This window comes from Sinocyclocheilus anshuiensis, unplaced genomic scaffold, assembly GCF_001515605.1.
Source record: "Sinocyclocheilus anshuiensis isolate Anshui unplaced genomic scaffold, SAMN03320099.WGS_v1.1 scaffold1037, whole genome shotgun sequence".
Classification (NCBI taxonomy): domain Eukaryota; kingdom Metazoa; phylum Chordata; class Actinopteri; order Cypriniformes; family Cyprinidae; genus Sinocyclocheilus; species Sinocyclocheilus anshuiensis.
The window spans coordinates 276169-296288 of NW_015555773.1; the positions used below are offsets into that span (position 1 = coordinate 276169).

General features: G+C 39.4%; 1 protein-coding gene across 3 annotated transcripts in view; it reads right to left on the bottom strand.

Moving 5' to 3' along the window:
• Positions 1 to 7869: 7869 nt before the first annotated feature.
• LOC107674434 (serine/threonine-protein kinase 33-like) overlaps positions 7870 to 20120 on the bottom strand; it is a 29668-nt gene continuing 17417 nt past the window's right edge. Inside the window, exons 3-15 of one of the 3 annotated variants that reach the window (XM_016468406.1) lie at positions 14854 to 14970; positions 14099 to 14212; positions 13883 to 13987; positions 13582 to 13720; positions 12665 to 12750; positions 11811 to 11898; positions 11478 to 11553; positions 11257 to 11369; positions 11086 to 11171; positions 10693 to 10929; positions 9081 to 9179; positions 8532 to 8795; positions 7870 to 7965 (exon numbers count right to left, since the gene is read on the bottom strand). In XM_016468406.1, coding sequence (XP_016323892.1) covers positions 8577 to 8795; positions 9081 to 9179; positions 10693 to 10929; positions 11086 to 11171; positions 11257 to 11369; positions 11478 to 11553; positions 11811 to 11898; positions 12665 to 12750; positions 13582 to 13720; positions 13883 to 13987; positions 14099 to 14212; positions 14854 to 14970 — 1479 coding nt within the window. In that variant the 3' untranslated portion in view covers positions 7870 to 7965; positions 8532 to 8576. Of the gene's footprint in view, positions 8796 to 9080; positions 9180 to 10692; positions 10930 to 11085; positions 11172 to 11256; positions 11370 to 11477; positions 11554 to 11810; positions 11899 to 12664; positions 12751 to 13581; positions 13721 to 13882; positions 13988 to 14098; positions 14213 to 14853; positions 14971 to 20120 lie in introns of those variants that run through there. The other 2 variants (XM_016468405.1, XM_016468407.1) reach the window with 2 other exon arrangements.

Below are 20120 nucleotides of genomic sequence, written 5' to 3' on the forward strand. Positions count from 1 at the left end.
CAGGCTTCCACAAAGGACACAGTCAAATGCCATTGTCTCTCCAGCTTTGGTACAAATATTGTATTCTTTACCAGACAATCCTTTTCCAATATGGTTCATCTCAAAGAATGAAAAAGGCAGAGGTTCCAATATCCCCACACACAACCCCAAAATCACACACAGAGACATATACACACATATACTGCGTCTTTTCAGTTTGGCGTGTGTGCAGCATTATACACCGCTGCTTTTGATACTAAACACACTTTTACATTGGCAATATTTGGATTGGTTTCCTTCATATTAGAAATCATATTCATATTACAGTGTAGCAAGTATTTATTCTGTGTTGTGTGGGTCTCGCGTGGACCATCAGTACTTTTTCAATGAATTCTCACTTTATAAAGTGGATTGTGTAATAGAAAAATGAAAAAGGTCACTCAAGCTATATTTCACAAGTGGTAATTAGCCCCAGCCTTTGAGAAAGAGTCTATTAGCATAATTGTGCTATTGATTAGGAATAACTCACTTTTCCTCATTATGATTACATTCAGTTGTTGACTTCACATACAGTGAATTCATTTTTATGTCAGTCTTGTTGACTGCTATGATCTATGGCTTATCTATATCATCGATTTCTGCAAAGTTCATCCATCCATAGGTGAGTGGCATAAAAGTGTTTTACATAAAAAGATTGAAGAGGGACAATGTGCATGTAAGCGAAATGTCACTGTTGTGGAGACAGGCCTCAAAAGCATTGTCCCTTGAGGAACTTCCTAGTGGCTTTGGCCACATTGTGATATAACGCTAATTATGAAAGGTTTCATGATGGATTGAAGCATATGGTATGCGTATAAGTGCATGTCTGAGTTTAGGGAGTGCATTACAGAACACAAAACCTCCCTATTTTTAATTCCACAGTGGCCTGAGTCACAGACTAAAAGCCAAATAAAGCATTCTCTAAATAAACACTTTGCCTGTTGTGAGGTGGACGTTTCTCCAGTGGTGGAAAAAGCAGCTGTTGTGACAATGGACTGCCCTCAGAGAACCTGTGGATATCCAGTCTAAATCCAGCCCAGGTAGCTGTGAAAAAGCTAATAATGCGTTATTGCTGCTCAGGTCTTCTCTGTCATCTCTCTATCAGTCACCCTATACAGGGCTGGCCGAGTGATAATGGGTAATAATGCAACGGGGAGAGAGACCAATCTCAGCAGGTCCAGAGTGGTGTGAGAGGGGCCTGGGTGTTAGGCTCCATATCCCACATGTGAGCCAGGGAGGAAATGATGAATCTTTCTGGAAACAGATTCACGAGACATTAGAGAGTGAACACGGATTATTTGACTATCAAATCTGAATACGTCGAAGATTAGAGCAAATGGGTTTACAACCTACGAGATGTAGCCGAGCATGAAATACATTTTGGATTTAGCAACAGAGGAATTCTTTTAAAGTCAGATATATGGCATCTCTGGCGGGGGTACCGCATTTTAGGAATTTAATGTTCCAAAGTTGCATTTTGCTCTTATTCTAGTGCTTTCTGTTTTATTCCAATTAGTTAACAGCATGAGCATGTTACTGTTGCTCTCAGCTTGTGTATTCACAGGGGTAATCTGAACAAGGCACCATCCTTAATTCTAACCCAATTACATCTTTCTTGACATTATATCCATATTTAATGGAGCTATATTCCCCACACCCCAAACCGAAGAGAAAAAAAGCGAGAGATCAGAGATTAGTTTGTCGCTAATGCAAACTGGTGGATTTGTTGTGAGGGCGTTTAAATCTTTCAAAGAGAATGGGAAATGATGAGGAGTATGGTATTGCTATAACTTCAGGCTTACTCAAAAAATGGTGCAGCCTTTTTAAGTGTCAACTCCTTTTGTTCCTTTTTGTTTTACTGCAAAGTTTTAAAACAGCCCTAAGACCTGACTTCAATATTATCTGCATTTTCAAACCTAAACATATTAAATATTCCCCTCTTTGATCACAACAAATGTGTTTTTACTTTTCTCACTGTGGTTTACTGTAGTATATTTCTCTCTGGAGTATTTGACAAATTGAAAACAACAAAGGACTTAAAACAACACTGCAACTGCACACAAACAACATCAGTTGATTTGGGGGAACACAGAAAGACCCCCTGGTGCAACTAGAACACATGCTGATATTCTACCAAGACATGGCTGACAATCATCATGTTGGTATGATTGGTACATAGTTATATAATCTAGATATTCACACAGCTTAATGTTCTCATTTTAAAACACATTGCTGTATGTCAATTGTTACAATGTGTAACAATTTCCAGAATCAACACAATGAGGAAAAACAACTTCAGACAATGAATACTTTCCCCCATACATGGATCCATTATGAATAAATATGACTATTTATGTAATGCTAATGCACTGGACTGAAGGAGTTAATCACGCTATCACACTCATAAATGGTACTTCTGCACATTAAAATCCTCCTCTCACATCACTTTTGATGTAAATGACCTGGTATTGCTGCTGGCATGTGGTAAAGTGGGTCTGTCTTTTTGCTGGCAGTAGTGCTGGTGGATGTGAGCTTCTTCTGAATATCTGCTCTCTGGGTAATGGACACTGAATCTACTAGTCCTAAAGTGGTCACAGTGAATTCTGCTGTCACGGCTACCACGACTACAGAGCCTGTATCCTACACTCTTAAAAAAAAAAGTTTATTTATTGGCGTCAATGGTTCCATGAAGAACCTTTAACATCCATTCAACATTTCCATTCCACGAAATGTTCCTTATAGTGGAAAAGGGTTCTTCTGATTATTGAGATATTCTTTGAACTAAAAAAAATGGTTCTTTTAAGAACTGTTCTTGGAGAGGTTCTTTGGGGAACCTAAAATAGTTCTTCTATTGCATTCTATTGAAAACAAAAAAACCTTGCTGGAACATTTATTTTTACCAGTGTAAAGCAACAGTTGAAACTGATTTATAAAAAAAGAACCAACTAAAAAGCATAATTTGCTTGTAAATCGGACTACACAGGTTACACTATGTATAAGTTCTCAAATTGAATTAACAAGTTTGTTTATGGGCATAACTTAAAAATGTCCAGAAATTACACACTGCAAGTGTACCACAGGTTGCAAAAATGTTTCCTGTATTGCTTTTCAGCGGCAGTGTTACTCATGGGATGCTAAATTTAACAATCAAACGAAGAAAAAAATTCTAGCAAATATAAAAACGCACTGCAGAAAATAAAAACTGAAAATGTAACTACTGCAGAAAAAAAACTCATTGTTGAGCTCTGACAAATAAAATATAGTTTCTCTTTTGAACTTTCTGTTCGAAAAGGTTATGGGCATAATTTTATGAGTGTTTTATGGTCAAGTAGAACCTATTTGATCACCCACAAGGATATGACTTTGTCATGGCCTCTCAAGACACTTTTCGACTGGGCTTTTCTCTGAAGAAGTCCTTGTAATCGAGCTGGATTTATCACAGGCCTCTATTAAATGCCCCAATTACTATAAGGGTGACAGCAGTGATTTTCCTATGATAGAAGGTCTGATGCTCGATTTCATTAGAGCGCCCCTCTCCATCCTCTTCAGTAACCCTGCAGGTGCCCTCGAAACTACCCCCCCCCCTTAACTCTGGTCAGCGCACCCTCTCCACACAATGCCTGCAAAACAAGAATTAAGTGCTCGAAAATAAATTGATTCATAGCAACAGAAACGTGTCAAATGACCTTTCCAACGCTCATTACACATGGCGCGCATCACGCCGCAAGAATGTTCCCGTTCTTCGGACCTTTTGTCTCGCTCGCTCTTCTTCTCGCCACTCGGCCTTCTCCGGGGAAATGGTAATTAATTGAAATCATTTCCATGTGTAAGGTTGCCCAAGTTCCTCCTTACACTGTGTCAATGGGTCGATAGGTATTTGGAGCATACAGTGCACACAGGTGATAAGAACTCAAGTCACACTGTGTTAAATGATTGCCAAAGCAGCAAGTGAGAGAGAGAGGGAAAAAAACAAATCAGATTCAAGGGCAGAGGAGTTTGCGGAGAGGGAACAAGGGATGAGGAAGAGGAGGGGGAGGTGAGCAGTCCTCTGTGGATGACATTCTGGCAGCAGGGGCTGATGGTCAGCGCCCGCAAAATTGAAATATTTCAGGTGATTCAAGGCTGGCCACATTTCTCACTCCTTTTTCCTCTCGCTCACTCGCTTTCAATTATCAAAAGGTTGTCTGTGGGAATCAAACAGTCTCCTTGGGGGAGTTCATGCGTGCGTCTCGGCACTGTCCTCGGCGCTCAGAGCGCCTTCTCGAAGACGAGGGCCACTCATGTCCCACCGCCTGCCAAAGAGCGCTGTATCTTTAAGAGGCCTGTTACATGCTGTTGATTAGTTTTGCTGAGTGGGTATGCAGAGACCAATAAATTAAATATGAATAAATTAAGAATGTACTGTAGCAGAAAATTGCTTGGAAAACAACCACCTCCCCATTAAAATATGTATAGTAATGCCTTTTATCTTTTATGTCGTGGGATTAGATATCACTGTAAATTAACACGCCATCCGACCGTAGTTGAGAACTTTTCACTTTTAACAAGGACTTATAAAAAAAGCATTTACTCTAGTGTGTTCGCTAATTAATTTGATATTCAAATGAGCTTATGTATTATAATTGCAAATATCCCAAATAAGAGCAGTTTGGGGGAAAAAAACGAGGGATAGTGTCAACAAAGATTGATGAAGCTTGCTTTGAAAATGCCATCTGTTTCAGATGTTTACTCGAGGCGGAGCGTTTCTCCTCTTAAGAAAGGCGTCTGCGATTGTGTCAGCACCCAACGCGCCACACCGGCTCCGCTTTGCGTTGAAGGGGATCAGGGACATCAGCATGTGAGATGAGCTCCCGCCGATAACGTCCCTGCAACGTTGGTGTGACATTGTAGCCGCATTAGCTCATTACTACAATGTCATGGGCGACATGGTGAGGATGCTGTGCATTAGGAGGAACTCGACTGCAGGTATCAGGTCTCCGCAGTTGAGCTGATTAATTAGAAGAAGCACCATTAAGGTTATTGAGTTGCGACTCCCTGTACGAGGAGATGCTGGGTCCGGCGTGGGTGGGAGACCGGAGGGGGGCACTTACAATCCCTTCTCCCTCTATTCCTCAACCTCAAGTGACATTAGCACCTCCTGCACACCTGCAAACTCCTGGAGTCACACAGCGGGCCGCATCTCCGCATCCCTCGGTGCTTCTGACTCCAGGATCTAAAAGAGGCGACCGATTTTTAATTCCCCCCTCTCCTCCTCCTCCCCGGTGCCCATCTGTCAGGCTACACTACTGCAGAGGAGGAGGAAGGCAAGCACCTTGTTCCAACTGGCCGCCTTTCTAATTTTCTGTGTCTCTACAGCTTGTCCCAAACAAACGCCCCTTTCTCAGCTGCCATGCTACCCTGCCTACTGCGCGCACACTGGCTTTTCGGAAGAAAAGTTTGCGGGATAAAGATCTCCCCAAAAAAATCAATTTTACAACAAACGAAATTGTGGATGTGCTGGCAAAGAGGAATGTGAAGATATCAGGGCCATTCCTCCAGCCGAACTCCAACCAAGTTTTTCTCTCGGTTTTTTAATCTACTAAATTTCTGCTCTCTTTCACTCTCTCCCCAAGGCCTACAGATGCACTCCTGTAATTTACTGCAGGTCACATTCCACCAGCACAATTCAATTTGAAGATTTCTCTCTCTGTCTCTCTCTCTCCCTCACTGATATAATGAATTAAAAGTCTGGCACAAGAAAATGAGGGCCATATGTTGAAATCCCATCCCTGCTACTGACAAGGCATTAGCTGTACATGAGGTTCTCCAAACATGCCTTATGCAAATTCACTCCCCAGCCTTGAGGGGGTTGAGATTTTCTTAAAGCATATAAATCATTGTTATCTTCCCTTTTTTCCATCAATGGATCGGTTTGGCTAGTGGTAGTCGAAAGTCCATCTTGTTGTAGTACAATCGCTCAGATCGGGTTGTGGATATGATTCATTGTGTACGGGTAATAAACACTGTCATACACTATAATTATTTAATGGCTCAATCCATCAAAAGTGACCACGGCCAGACACGCAGGAAACTCGATACGGAGCTATTGTGATCCAACACTTGTCTCTGTTCCTAGCGTGACAGTGCTTCATGTTTTCTACAGCTCCATCCAGTGGTATCTCTCTGCTCAGAACGTTTAGAGTTATACAAGTCTGAGGCTGAACAATCACTGAGCTTAGTTCTGTATTATATGATAGTTCCAGTCCACTTTGATTGGACAAGCCAAGAGTGATGATATTTGGAACTGAAGTGTTTCACTGTTTGTGCCGTGCCTTTTGGGATTGCTACACAGAATTTCTGATTCTACTTTGGATTCTTTTGAAACTATGTATTTATTTAGATGGAGCAAATATGAATAAAAATGCTGGTCATATTGTGTCTGAAATAACACTTACTTTATATGAACTTACATGATATAATCAAAAGTGACAGTACATACATTTATAATGTTATAAAAGAGTTACAAAAAAATCCAGGAAAGTGTACCTTGGTTTCCACAAAAATATTAAGCAGTAAAACTGTTTTCAACACTGATATTAAGAAATGTTTCTTGAGCACCAAATCATTATATTAGAATGATTTCAGAAGGATCTTGTGAAGACTGAAGTAATGATGCTGAAAATTCTGCTTCAGTTTCCTACCATTACAGGAATAAAATAAATGTTAAAATATACTAAAATAGAAAAGTTATTTAAAATTTTAATAATATTTCACAAAATTACTGTTTCTTTTCATAAGGGATTTACTTCAAAAACTTTAAAACATCTTACTAACACCAATTTCAAAAACAATATGACCATTTTGTTCCAAAAGAATAATAAAAAAAATTCAATTTCCACAGACATGAGGAGTGATACAAACAGTAAAATGAGCCAGTGTTTGACCAATCTAATTAGTTATATTGCTTAAAGATTCCATACTAAGATCTAAATTATCTTCGTATCAACTACAGAATTAGTTTTCCAGATAATATCTCATCCCTGATTGTCTATTGTTACATACACAGCTACCATAGCGCATCATTATTTTTTGTTTCATAGCAACGTTCTGTTGAATCTTCTAGCACAAGTATGGCACTTCAAGAATGTGCTTAATAAAAAAATATTTGAATGAAAATAAACATATTAATGCACAAATAATGTACTGACCTTATAAAAACAACAACACATTCAAGGCCTCATTCCTAACAAGGCCCTTTGGACTACATTCATAATAAAACAAGCTTTTCCTTGTTTTTACCCTGTTGCACCTAGTTGTACATTTAATGCAGTCCATCACTTCTTCTAGCACTATAAAAGGATAAAATTGAAAAGATAAATGAGTGCACACGTAATAATACATTTAAAAGGGTTAAATGGATGGGGCCTTCAGTATTCTCCCTGAAATTCCCATGAACACAAATACACACTCGCATACATCCACATGCAAATAGGAGGACTGTAATACAGTCTGTGTGAGTTCTGCTTGACTATTTTAATATTGTATCCATCTTAGGGATTATTTTCTCTTCGGCAGAGAGACCAGTGCTGGAGTGCTGCAGTACTCACAGTATACCCTGCTGCTCTCAACAAGATTAGAGACCCTGCACTTTGACTCCCAATCCTGCTCTCTTCATGGTGTCTAACCACTTGGCACCCCACCGCTCACAGTCATAGCATATGGCTAACATTAAATTTCCCTCGCCCCCTGACTTATTTATTTGTGATGCAAGTGTTCTGCACGTCGAACGTCAGTAGGAAAAATTCATTGGAAATTAATGGGTCACATATATTGTGTACACGAGTCACTGAAAGTCAAGATGAAATGCTGTTGGATGGCTTCTTTTTAATGGATAACAAGTAAGAACTATTCATATACAACAGCTACCTGATGTGATTTGGCAAAAGATGACCGGTGTGATTAGCACAACTGCAGAGGAAACAGCAGATGTTCGTAAAATGAATAGACAGTTTTTACACGTACTATTGTGGCATTTGATTTAGTCGAAAATGGTGAATACTATGTTGTGTTTGAATATTGCATCAAATTACTCTGTTATTGCCTATTTATTATTGCAAAACACAGAGCAAAAGCTATTAAACCCTGTTATAGTCAATACATTCTTCACAGTCCTTCATGATGAAACATATGAACTTCCTTTATTCTCTAGAGAATAGCATTTCAATGTGCAAGGATGACTTATGTGCCTTATGTTAGATGCCATGAATAGGCGTGATGACTTCATCTGTTCCAGGTCCATAAAAATAAAGCAGCAACCAACCCCCAAAAAATCTAGTAGCTCATCCTCAAAAGAGGGGGCCTCTGTGTACTTCATAAAAAGTGACTATTAAGATCCATCCTACTAAGGAGACTAAAAGCACATTCACATTGGAGGAAGTACAGTTTTACTTCTGCTTCACTGTAAAACTGTTCTGGCTGTCATTTGTGTATCCAGCGGGCCCACCATGCAGCAGCAGCCCCCTTGAATTCCTCACCTTTGGCACTGAACGCAACTACTCGAGCAGTCTCACCGCCGAGGTCTAGCTGTGTTTTTTAGCCTGGAAGCCAAAGCCTGGATTGGTGGAACGGTGGATGGAAGTGGTGTAGGGACGTGGGGACAAGCTTTCGCGCCTACTTGAGTTGGATGCTGCAGAGGCTGCTTCTGTTGATGATGGTTTGAGACAGGATCCCGAGATGGAGGAGGCCTTGCTGTAGCTTTTTGTGCTTGGCTGAGCAGGGGGTTTGTAACCTGTGTGGGACTGCGGAGATAAGACACTCTCATTCATCTCACAAAAGCGCAACACACCACACTACTGGGCAGTGCTGCATGCTGTATGACAGCTGCTGGAGAAGGGTTATCTTGGCACCATCTAGTGGCTGTTCAGAGAACAGGCAGGTTTTTTTTTTAATCCAATCATAGAGGTTAGCTTTGAAATAGCAAGGATTTCTTTCACATACCTTTTAGGAGACAAAATATCTCCTTTTGAATAAGCACAAATGTTTTAGAAAATGAAGTGCAAAGCTCAGTGAAGTGAATGACTGACCTGTGCAGCGGATGTATTCAAAGTGCTGCAGGCCTTTGCAGCAGACGCACTCTTCTTAACACCGTTAGAGGATGAGGCTGATAGTTTTTTCTTCAGAGGCTATAGGAATGAAATATATAACACATGAAAAACCCAGAGGGTTTGAGAGACCTTCAAAGCCTTTCGTGCAAGTCAGTGCATATGTCAGCAATATTACAATTTCTGATCATTCAATTGCAGCTCTGATCTGCATCTATCAAACTCCACAAAACTGCTTGCCTACTGTTTGCTATGTTTACAATAAAATAACACGTCAACTCACAAGAAAATCTGACAAAATTAACACCATAAGCTTTGTTTCTTTACCTCAATTCAGGCTAAAAACTGAACTAAAAACTGTTGTCTTGTGAATAGTCTCCACTAAATTATGTTGTTAGACAAATATTATATATTAGCTGTGATTATTTTCACAATATAGTTGTATTGCTTTAGTGCTTATTGCTTTTCTAAAATGCCCACCACATAATAAAGCTAGTAAGGATTTTTTATTTTTTTTTAAACTAATTTTCTTCTCTGCATTTCACATATGCTCTGCCTTTTTTCCTAATGTAGCTTTCTAATAAACCTGGCATTGCATACTATGAATACTGTTCATGGCTAAATACTAGAAAGCTTATGTTCCTCTTTTGTAAGCTGCTTTGGATATTTAGCATCAGCTAAATGCATAAATGTAAATGTAAGGACACAAACATTCATTAAATATACATTTTATTAAGTTCTTTAAGTGGCATCCTTTAAAGGGGTCCTATTATGCTCTTTTACAAAGTCTTGATTTTGTTTTGGGGGTGTACTAGAACATACTCTCATACTAGGCTGTTCGAAAAACACATTATTTTTCACATATTTTACATTATTACAACACCTCTCTCCCCAATCTGGCATGAACGCGCATGGTCGGGAAATGTCATGCCCTTACCATTGCCGCCCGCCAGCTTCAGTGTAAATATTGCGTCAAAATCAAATCAATTTGAGCGCGATTTAAACCCGGATGATTGTAACCACTAAGTTTGTCTGCCTTGGGAAAGCTAGTGCGTCTCTGACATAGTGCTAACACTCGTTGCCTTCTCTAGTGCAGCTCAACCAGGTCTCGTCCAATTTGTCGATATTTGTGATATCACAAATCCCGGAAAATATGCGTTGTAGTCCAAACGAGTCGTTCATTGTTTTGAGATTTGTAACTTTGCAGATCTTTTTTATGCTCAAACAGCAACATTACAGACTAACTAAAGTTGAAAAAGTGAAAAAGCATAATAGGACCCCTTTAACTAGATACTGTATTGTCTCTAACAAGTAAACAATAACAGAATTCTTTATGGGTGCAGTGATATACACATTAAATGATGAGAAAATGATTTGCATCACAGCATTTATCATTTTTATAACTAAAAACAAGACTTCCATTCCTATGGCCATGATGAAGGATTGAGATTCTTCCAGACTGCTCTTGAAAGTTTTGGTCTGACATTTGGTCTTTCATAATACAATGAGCAACAGAATGCTTTTCTTAATGCATGATCAAGCAGAAATGCTTCACTTTTGTATTTGAATGAACTGTATTGCAATACTTTTTTACCTTCTTGTTTGGGGTGGAGGGTTTGCTGCTACTGTCTATGACGTCCTCAGGAGGTGCTGGGGTTACTGAGAGCTCTTGAGATGTTCTCGGCCCTGACCCTTTGTCCTGAGAGGAAGTGAGAGAGAGGTTTTGCAGTCCCTCACTCATCTCCACACTCTCTTCATCCTCTGGAGCGTTCCGGAACTGACGCATCATCTCTAAGACGTTTGTACGTGTAACAGTGGTGGAGGTGTCCCCCTTTGAACACAGATTTTCTTTCTTTCAGGTCTTTCTTTCTGCCAGGTTCCACATTTAGTCATCCATCAAATTGAAGAGTGCTAATTAGCTGTTTTCCCAATCTATAATATTCATGACCTCATTTTAAAAGGGAAGAGAGTAATTGAGTTCTCTTACCGAAATCCAAGGGTTATCTAGCAGCTCATTGGCTGTGATGCGGTGAGCTGGGTCAACATTCAACAAACACCGTATTACATTTTTGGCTGTAAGACAAAACATAAAATAGTTACCACACTGGCTTAACTGCAATCGTAATGGAGCGGTGTGGGTAACAGAGGCAGTTCTAACCTGCATCACTAATGGTGTGCCACACAGGGCCAGAGAAAATGAGCTCTCCTTTCATAATCATCTCAGAAAGCCTTTCCTTAGAGCTGGAAATGAAAGGAGGCTCTCCACACAGTCTGAAAAAGTATAACAAACACAACACAAGTATACACACAAAGTTTAAGTCAGCAATGTGAGTCTGTGTGTGGGCATGAGATGGAAAACAACATGAGAGATCTTCTTACAGCATGTACATGATGACGCCAATGCTCCACAAATCACACTGTTGGCTGTACTGGTGACCATTAACCACCTCAGGCGCTGAAAGGGCAAGTCCATGTGTCAATAATGAAAGATGTTTGAGGCTGGTGTAATGTGTGATATCTGATGCGTGACGCCGTTGACAGCTTTCAGCCTCTACTCCTTCTCGAATGTTATCAGCTTCACATCACTTAAATTAGGTCATCTCCTCTTTACTGCTCATTTTAATCAGCGCTTCATTCAATTAATGAACACAGTAATTCATCAAATCACAAGTAAATGGAACGTGAATGTATGCATTTGAATATATGAATTACCCATGTAGATAGGCGTCCCGCAGGTGGCCTGCAGCAGGTTTTCACTGCCTACACCGCCCTTCTGCACAGAGAGTCCGAAATCTGTGACCTGAGATGAGATAGGACAGGCCTTTGATATGTTATTCAAAATCAAACAATGTTTAACATAAGCACATACAGTACAGGACACACTCAAACGTTTCCTTCTCCTACTGTTTTTCATCATTAGATTCTGATTGTTGAATATAATGAAATACAGACATGCTGCACTGGATCACTGGATCTGTCTCGCTTTCACTTCTAGATCTCAATTAAACTATTTACAGCCCAAACAGACTTCCACAGAGCAGCCGGTACACCCACTCGCACTGACTATGCGCTCCTGAGCTGTATGAATAATATATACAAGGAGTGTATATCATTTCATTGGTGCGTCAGGGGCGGGCATGATTAATATCCAGGAGAGATGACCACCTTCTGCCAGATAAAAGCTTTTAATACAGTGCCAGGACAGCGCTGTCTTTGGGCCCCTGTTCTACTCTGATTTATAACACAGCGCTGCCCTGATTCAACCCTCCGCTCCAGGTAGCGGCTTCAGTCGGCTCCCGTCAACGCTCTATTCTGCTCCACGCTGTGCCCCGGCTGGTAATTTGTCTCAGAAAAGCCACTTGTGATTCATTTTCTTTGAGAATGTGATATGAAAGGAGTTAGGCAGGAGGTCTGGTGTAATAAGACAGTATTTAAAAAGCAGTTAAAAGGTTTGGGCAAGGAGGATGGTGGGAGAACTAAACAACAGACGAGAATGTCCAGAGGTCCCGCCGCATTTGAATGCCATACCACATGCCTGCGCAAGAAGTTTTTACCGTCTCTCTCACCTTGATATTGACCGTATCGTTATCGTTGCCTTGGTGACAACTCTTCACAAGAATGTTTTCCAGTTTGAGGTCACGATGAACGATGTCTGAGAGAGAGAATGAAGAAACAGAGCAAGGGAGAGATGGGCTCGTATTATTCATAGAGAGGAGAGCATGGCAAAGATGCAAGGCACTGCAATGGTAATAGTTTTAAATATGCTTTAATGACCAATTCTGGTGAACTTTTTTTGCTCTGTTCCTTTTAAATTGGAACTCTTTATTGTCAGTTCTCATATGAACCTAGCATAGAGTATAAGAAGAGAGCCCACCTCTTCTTACCACTTTCAATCTACACATCATGATTCTTCATTACTGCTTCACATGGTAACTGTACGCACTTAAATAGAAATGTGAAAATAATCAAATTATAATCAGCGTGTGAGGCTAATATACTGCAATCTCATAAAACACTCGAGTTCTATATACACATTGCAAGTGGCATCATTAGCTTCTCTAGACGTGAGACACAGCAGCACTCGGGGACTGTTGAAAAACACACCTATTAATCAGTATTCCTCCCCTGCTCGTTGTTAATGACTCATTAGCCCCATGTAATGGTGTCTCATTGCCAAGCAACATCCTAAATTACCTCTAACTGCAGATTTCACGAGAAGGAGAGAGAAAGAGAAAAAACGCCAAGCATTTTCAAATAAACCCCTCAGACTCAATTAAAATGGGCTGATATTTTGTCTGACAGTTGTTCATTATTATCTCATTATTAAACAAGCCAGATTCTCAGTAATGACAGAGAAACTTAATGTGGATGCAATCATCAGAGCGATTATCGGATATGAGGGGAACAAAGAAGTCCAGGCCGTTGCATGTGACTTAAAGATGTGAGCAATTTTTTGGGGGTGTTTGTGTTTTGTGTGCGTCACCTTTTTTATGCAGATAAACAATAGCTTCAGATAAGCTTTTGATGATGTGTCTGGTCTCCTCCTCAGTGAAGTGCTTGTTCTTCTGCAGGAGATCCTTTAGATCACCTCCTTCACAAAGCTCAGTCACGAGGTACATCCTCTGGAGAATGGCACACAAGCACACATACTGTATGTACATTTCTCATTTCTGACATCAAACGAGAAACCGCTGTCAAACACAATCCAGAGTTCACAATAGCACAGCTGAGTGAGCTTTAAAGGAAAGAGGAGTGTGAAACAGAATAGATGTTTTTGCTCTCACCTTTGGTGTTTCAAAGACTTCCTCCAGATGTATAATATGTTCATGTTTCACTTGTTTCATGATGCTCACTTCTCTTTCCAGATGTTTTACACCAGAAGTGCCTGCCTGCATGGATACAAAGCATTTGTGACACTTAACCCATCCTTGACAACCATGGGAGCGGCTCTCCATCAATCACCTCTGTCAACAGGTGAAACATGATGACCAAACACTTACCTTCTCTTTGTTCACCTTCTTAATTGCCCACTTCCTCTGCGTCTCAATGTGAGTGGCTTCGCAGACGACGCCAAAGTTGCCTTGACCTAATTTCCTCCCAAAGGAATAGATTTTCTGGGTATCCAAATAAAGAGGCCACATTATGTGAAGTATTACACACACACTCCTCCTATAGTGACAGTAAACAACGCTCCAGCTCAGACTAATGGGGACAGAATGAGGGTGGGTTTGTTTTCCAGCTTCTCTATACTCCATTAAGTTGAGACCTGAATCCTTAAAGTGGAACTTAATTTTCAAGTTTACCAGTCTCTGGAGTTTGGGAGAATATAGTATTTCTAATCAAGTTACAAATGATTAAGTTGCTGCCGCAGTTCATTCAATCTCAGGTCTAATTAACTTGATCATTATCTCTGCGCATGCAAGGCTGAGCACTGCCTGCTGCGGATTTGGCAAAGACAGCAGTCAGAAACCTCTGGAGAGGGCGAGGGCAATCAAAAGCATAAAGAGGTGTAATTTCCCTCCAGGCCTGACGAGGGCGCTACCAGATTGGAGGGAGGTCACGTTGGGGCGAGCAAGGCCATGGCTCTGGTGTAAGATCCAAATGGCCTTTTGCCACTAATCTGAAGCCACAGACTTCTGATGGCTACAAAATAATGTCTTCTGTGCAACAAGAACAAAAATTTGAGGGAAAACTGGTTTGGGAATGTGCATGTGGAAATAGGCAAGCACTGCGTGTAGATCAATAAGGACTCTACCTGTATGTCGGATTCATCCTCAATGCGAGTGTGGGGCACCTTCTTCTCTGCACTGTTTGCTCGAGTCCACTGAGAAGCCATTTTCTTTTCTGCTCCAGAAACATTTGTATGTGTCATCTAAGGGAGAGATAAATCAATTTCAAGTAATTCACACATATGGAGCACAACATGATCGCAAACATGGAAATCCTCACAAAAAGAGATAACACTGAAAGCTCATTCACTAACCGTGCATGTACCCGAATTTGTGAAGGAAACCTGTGTGCAATAATGATTCATTAATAAATTTATTACGAGTTTAGAAATAACAGAAACCATACAACAAAAGTCGCCCTAAGTCTTAAAAAATAGAAAAACATAGGTAAAGAATTAAAAAGGACATGTTTACAAAGATGTCTGTACAGTAGAGCTTGTAGGAAAAACCTTTATATGGAGATGGCTTGGGTGTGTAACTCTAGACAAGGACTTCCTCATTTAGAGTAATCAACATTACATGCATCAACATTAGAATAGGATAACTGATGTGTAAACTTTCCTAAATATAGAAACTTTTCTGTGCATGTTAGTACTTGTATGTAATTAATTATTAGTGAACAATGACCAGTCTCTCAAAAGCTTGTATATTACACAATGAATAGTAAAGTTTTAAATAAGATATCTCATTAAATATTCAGGCAGGAGTAAGTGTCTGCCATCACATTCATGCATCAACGTCTAAACCGTAACCCTTTATTAGCTAGGCTTCAACTGTCGCTCTCCAATTCACTTCTCACTTTAAAAGAAAGTGTCTAAAGTCTCCACACTAACATTAAGTACAATTTACTCAGCTTCAAACCGTTCTCCAGAGCCAAATTAAATGTAAAGCAATTATGGTGTGATGAGTGGGAGCGGCGAAGTGGATCCGCCACACAGACAAGAGATTAAATATTAATGAGGAAGCAGTGTCTTTAACCTCTCCTCTCTCAGTGGCATTATCAAGTCCCGCTGACAGGTCCTCTCATAACAGCACTGCCTCTCCTATTACTGACCATCTATCTGCTAAACAAAACGATTATGACACATTCTGGAAACTCTTATGAGCGCAATTAGAGTTACGTGATAAGAGTAGCAGAGGTCAAAGTGTAGCACACTGGGGCTCCCTCTAAACAGGTCTATAGGGAAAAATTATGATAGAGACATCTGAACTGAGAAGATGTCACTTTTTGCAGCATTGGCTTCTGCAAATGCAAGAGGATGTGTAAAGGAGACGGTTAAATGTGGCTGAACCTGTGCTTTGTTAGTAGAAAGGAATTGTGAAGTCCTCTTGAAAAAAGCTCTTAAACTTCAAAAACTGAGTGGCATTGATGAAAAGGTGCATCAGCATTTCACTGGTTTAAATTGGGTAAAACAATTGCAAAACTCGGATATGCTGAGCTTAACAACAGCTGGGTGAGCCAAAACCAAAATTGAGCCATAAATGACATAAAAGCCCAATTTCCAAAGCCCTAAGATCAGAGGGCTGAACAGTATATTGAAAGCACTCTCCTTATACTCAATGCTGAATATTGATTAACATTACAGTTTTTCTTGTGCTGTCAAAAGGATGCTTCTTACTGAGGTCTTGCTGAGAACAAATTAGAATAAATGAAACTCTCATTCTGCAATTTAAACCTGAATACATGCATTTTATTATTATTTTAATGGGACTTTGCCTTGTATCTGATAACATCAGCAACACCACACACCGTGTCAGAGTACATGCATTTCCTGCCACGTTTCGCATCTTTGAGCTACGCTTACAGAATTTCATTTTTGCAAGCCAACTACAGAAGCAAAACATCTTTATACAAGCACAAATTTTCAAGGAGCACAAAAGCAAGCACACAGGCAAACATAAACGGCAAGAAGGTAATAAGCCTCACAGACTCTAAGAGAGACATATTTTAGTTCCCTCACAGAATATACCATTAGCTAAGAATCAATCCACAGACCTCCCAGATTTCTGGAAGCACTCAAAGGAAAGTAATTATGGCAGCTAGAATGTCCGCAATTGATCCTCTTGCATTTTTAATTTCTTGGCCATAACAGTAAAAACCCCATTAGTGCTTGTTTACTGATTGTTTATGGGCTAAAATGTGCATTGTTTCTCCTGACTGTGGGAGATGCTGTGTCTCTGGCTTGAGCCCAAATTAAATGTGACACCCGGTATGATGTCCGAACACACAAAGATATCGCAGCTCTCTTCAGCTCTTTTCTCTCTATCACATGCAATTTTCTTCCTACTTCCCTGTCTCTTTCTCCTCTTCTTACTTCCCTTTTTGCTAATGTCTGAATTATGGTCTTTCTGAAAATTATTTGGACTTCACTTGAGTCATTCATGTAGTAAGCATTGTAAAATAAATAAATAAATAGATATGTTTGTCTATAAATAGTTCTAGGGCTATTAAAAAGGCTTAGTATGATAAAAAGTGAAGTTGAGGACAGGAAAAAAAAAGAAATGAATACCAATTAAAACAAGATTGGCAAAACAAATGTGTGTTGTTTACATTTTGAATATTTGTTTGAATTAACAAAAAAAGTATTAAACACCCTGAATATTTCTTAATAAATTGCCTGTTTTTCATAATAGAATGGCATAGGACTACAAGTTATTTTTTTTTAATTCACATAATTATTTTTTTAAACAAAAATGTTTAAAAAAAAAACAGTGACCGTAATATTTCATCTAATATATTAAGACACACGTGATGGGGATATGACAATGTACTGCATAACTTGGATGACTTAAATTCTTTATCAATGAATACTTGACCAAGAAGATTATTTGCAGAGGCTTAGCACTTGTAATATGTTATTAAAGCATTCATGAAACATTATTAAACATTTAAGGTATGTGCTAGAAGGATGCCATAGTTTCAATCACAGATGTGTTGGCTGTTATTTGAAGGCCATTGATTGCTATTTTACATTAAATCTGAGCTACACAAAGCAAACGGAAACCAAACCTTGCATGACGCAGTGGTCTCCTGCTCTACTCTTACTAAAGATTTTACTCTTCTCATCCGCAGCTTAATTATTCATTGACAGGTGCCTCTGATGAAAAATGATAAACGTCAAAGTCTTAATGAAGCTTGGAATTACATTACCAAGTGATAGAGTGCCTTGCTTGTCCAGACTGCTTATACTATTGGAGTCATTTAACCTCATAATCATAATTTACCTGAGTGCTTCACCTCGCCATACTACATAATGTTTTCCTGTTTAACATGAATTGTAGGTCTGTAATGGACTGCCACTTAATAAAGTCCAAATGTTACAGAAGGGGGCATATCTGTAAACCTATCAAATTAATGACTTATTGCATATAAATATGGCTTGTCTTGAAAATCTAAACCAAAACGTCATGACTATTATGTGTTGGAGGAAGTTTGGAGGTACCCCCTCTAACCCAGGCTATCAATGGATGGTTGAGAAATCCAGGGTCTAGACGAATTCATATTTCAAAGGCAAAATAAAATAGCAAAAAAATAAAGTACGCTTAGAAGTCTAGAGGGACAACAAAAGCAAAAATCAGTTTGAACGATGTGATGAGACTGCATGTTAAAAGACTGTGTGGTGTGGTACAAAGTAATAGCAAGAAAACCTGTCTTTCTATTTACATGTAATTGTTCTTGTAAAATGAATGCAAATACATACAGCACTACTGGTGTAATCTGATTCACAAACAAATAACTCTCATGAGCCAGTTCTTTAAATGAATCATCCAGAGAGAATCATTCTGATAAATCATTCACAGAATTAACAGACTGAATTTATCAGAATTATTATCAACATTTAACTCAATTATTGAGCATTAAGTTATCATTACTTTCATTTCCATCTCAAAATAAAGCAATTTTATGGTCTTAATGTTTGTGAAACAAAAACTATATCGTTATTGCCTGATTGTTAACATGACAACCTGTTAAAGATAAAATACTTTTTTGCAATAATGATATTTCAAAAACAATACAACATTTAAAAAATAAGATGAAAAAGCAGGAGTCATGAGGGAAACGTCCCCTGTTTCCCAGGAACACTATAAGCAAATTTACAGTCAACATACCATTCAACATAGAAATGTGATTCTTTCAACTTCAAGATACTCTTAAAAACTCCTGAATATGAGTAAATATATCTGGGTACTGTACTTTTAACAGGCAGAACCCAGGTGGTCAAGATGGGAAACATCACCTCATCCATAAAAATAATTAAGACCAGCACTCCACAGGCCTTTTGCCTCAGCCCTAATTATACTCGTTATTCAACCATTCACTGCATCTCTACACAGTAGAGCACATCATCAAATTTCATGAAGACAACACCATTATTGGGTTAATCAGTGATAATGATGAGTACACATACAAGGACCCTCTGCAGGAGAGGATAGTGTTATAACAACAATCTAGCCTTGAATTCCAGCGAAACAAATGTACTTAAAGGACAACACATAGCCCAATCTGCATTAATGACTCACCTGTTGCAATCATTAACAATTCTTCAGACTGCAAATATTTGAGGAGCTCACCAGGACACCAAACATTCCACATAAGAAACCGCACATCAAATGGTATCTTTGATGCAGTGCTTAAAGGAACACGCCACTATTTTTGAAAATAGGCTCATTTTCCAACTCCCCTACAGTTAAACAGATGAGTTTTACCATTTTCAAATCCATTCAGCTGGTCTCCGGGTCTGGCGGTAGCACTTTTAGCTGCAGCTTAGCATAGATCATTGAATCTGATTAGACCCTTAGCATCTCGCTCAAAAATGACCAAAGAGTTTCGATATTTTTTCTATTTATTATTATTTTTCCTTATCTATTACGCAGCGCCTGAAAATAGTCCCCAGCTAGGTAACTTCCAATAAGCCTATTTTCAGGCACTGCGTAATATCATTGCACCTGCTGCACCCATGGTACGGCAGCAAAGTTCTTTGATTATTACACCGGAATGAGAGTATAGTTCCTAGCCATATCAGCCTAAAAAATTGCAACTTTTCATTTTCCGTCGGTCTTAGTACACGATGTAACTACAGAAGAGTCCAGTTTTAAATAGGAAAAATATCGAAACTCTTTGGTCATTTTTGAGCGAGATGCCAACGGTCTAATCAGATTCAATGATCTATGCTAAGCTACAGCTAAAAGTGCTACCGCCAGACCCGGAGATCCGCTGAATGGATTTGAAAACTGTTTAACTCTAGGGGAGTTGGAAAATGAGCCTATTTTCAAAAATAGTGGAGTGTTCCTT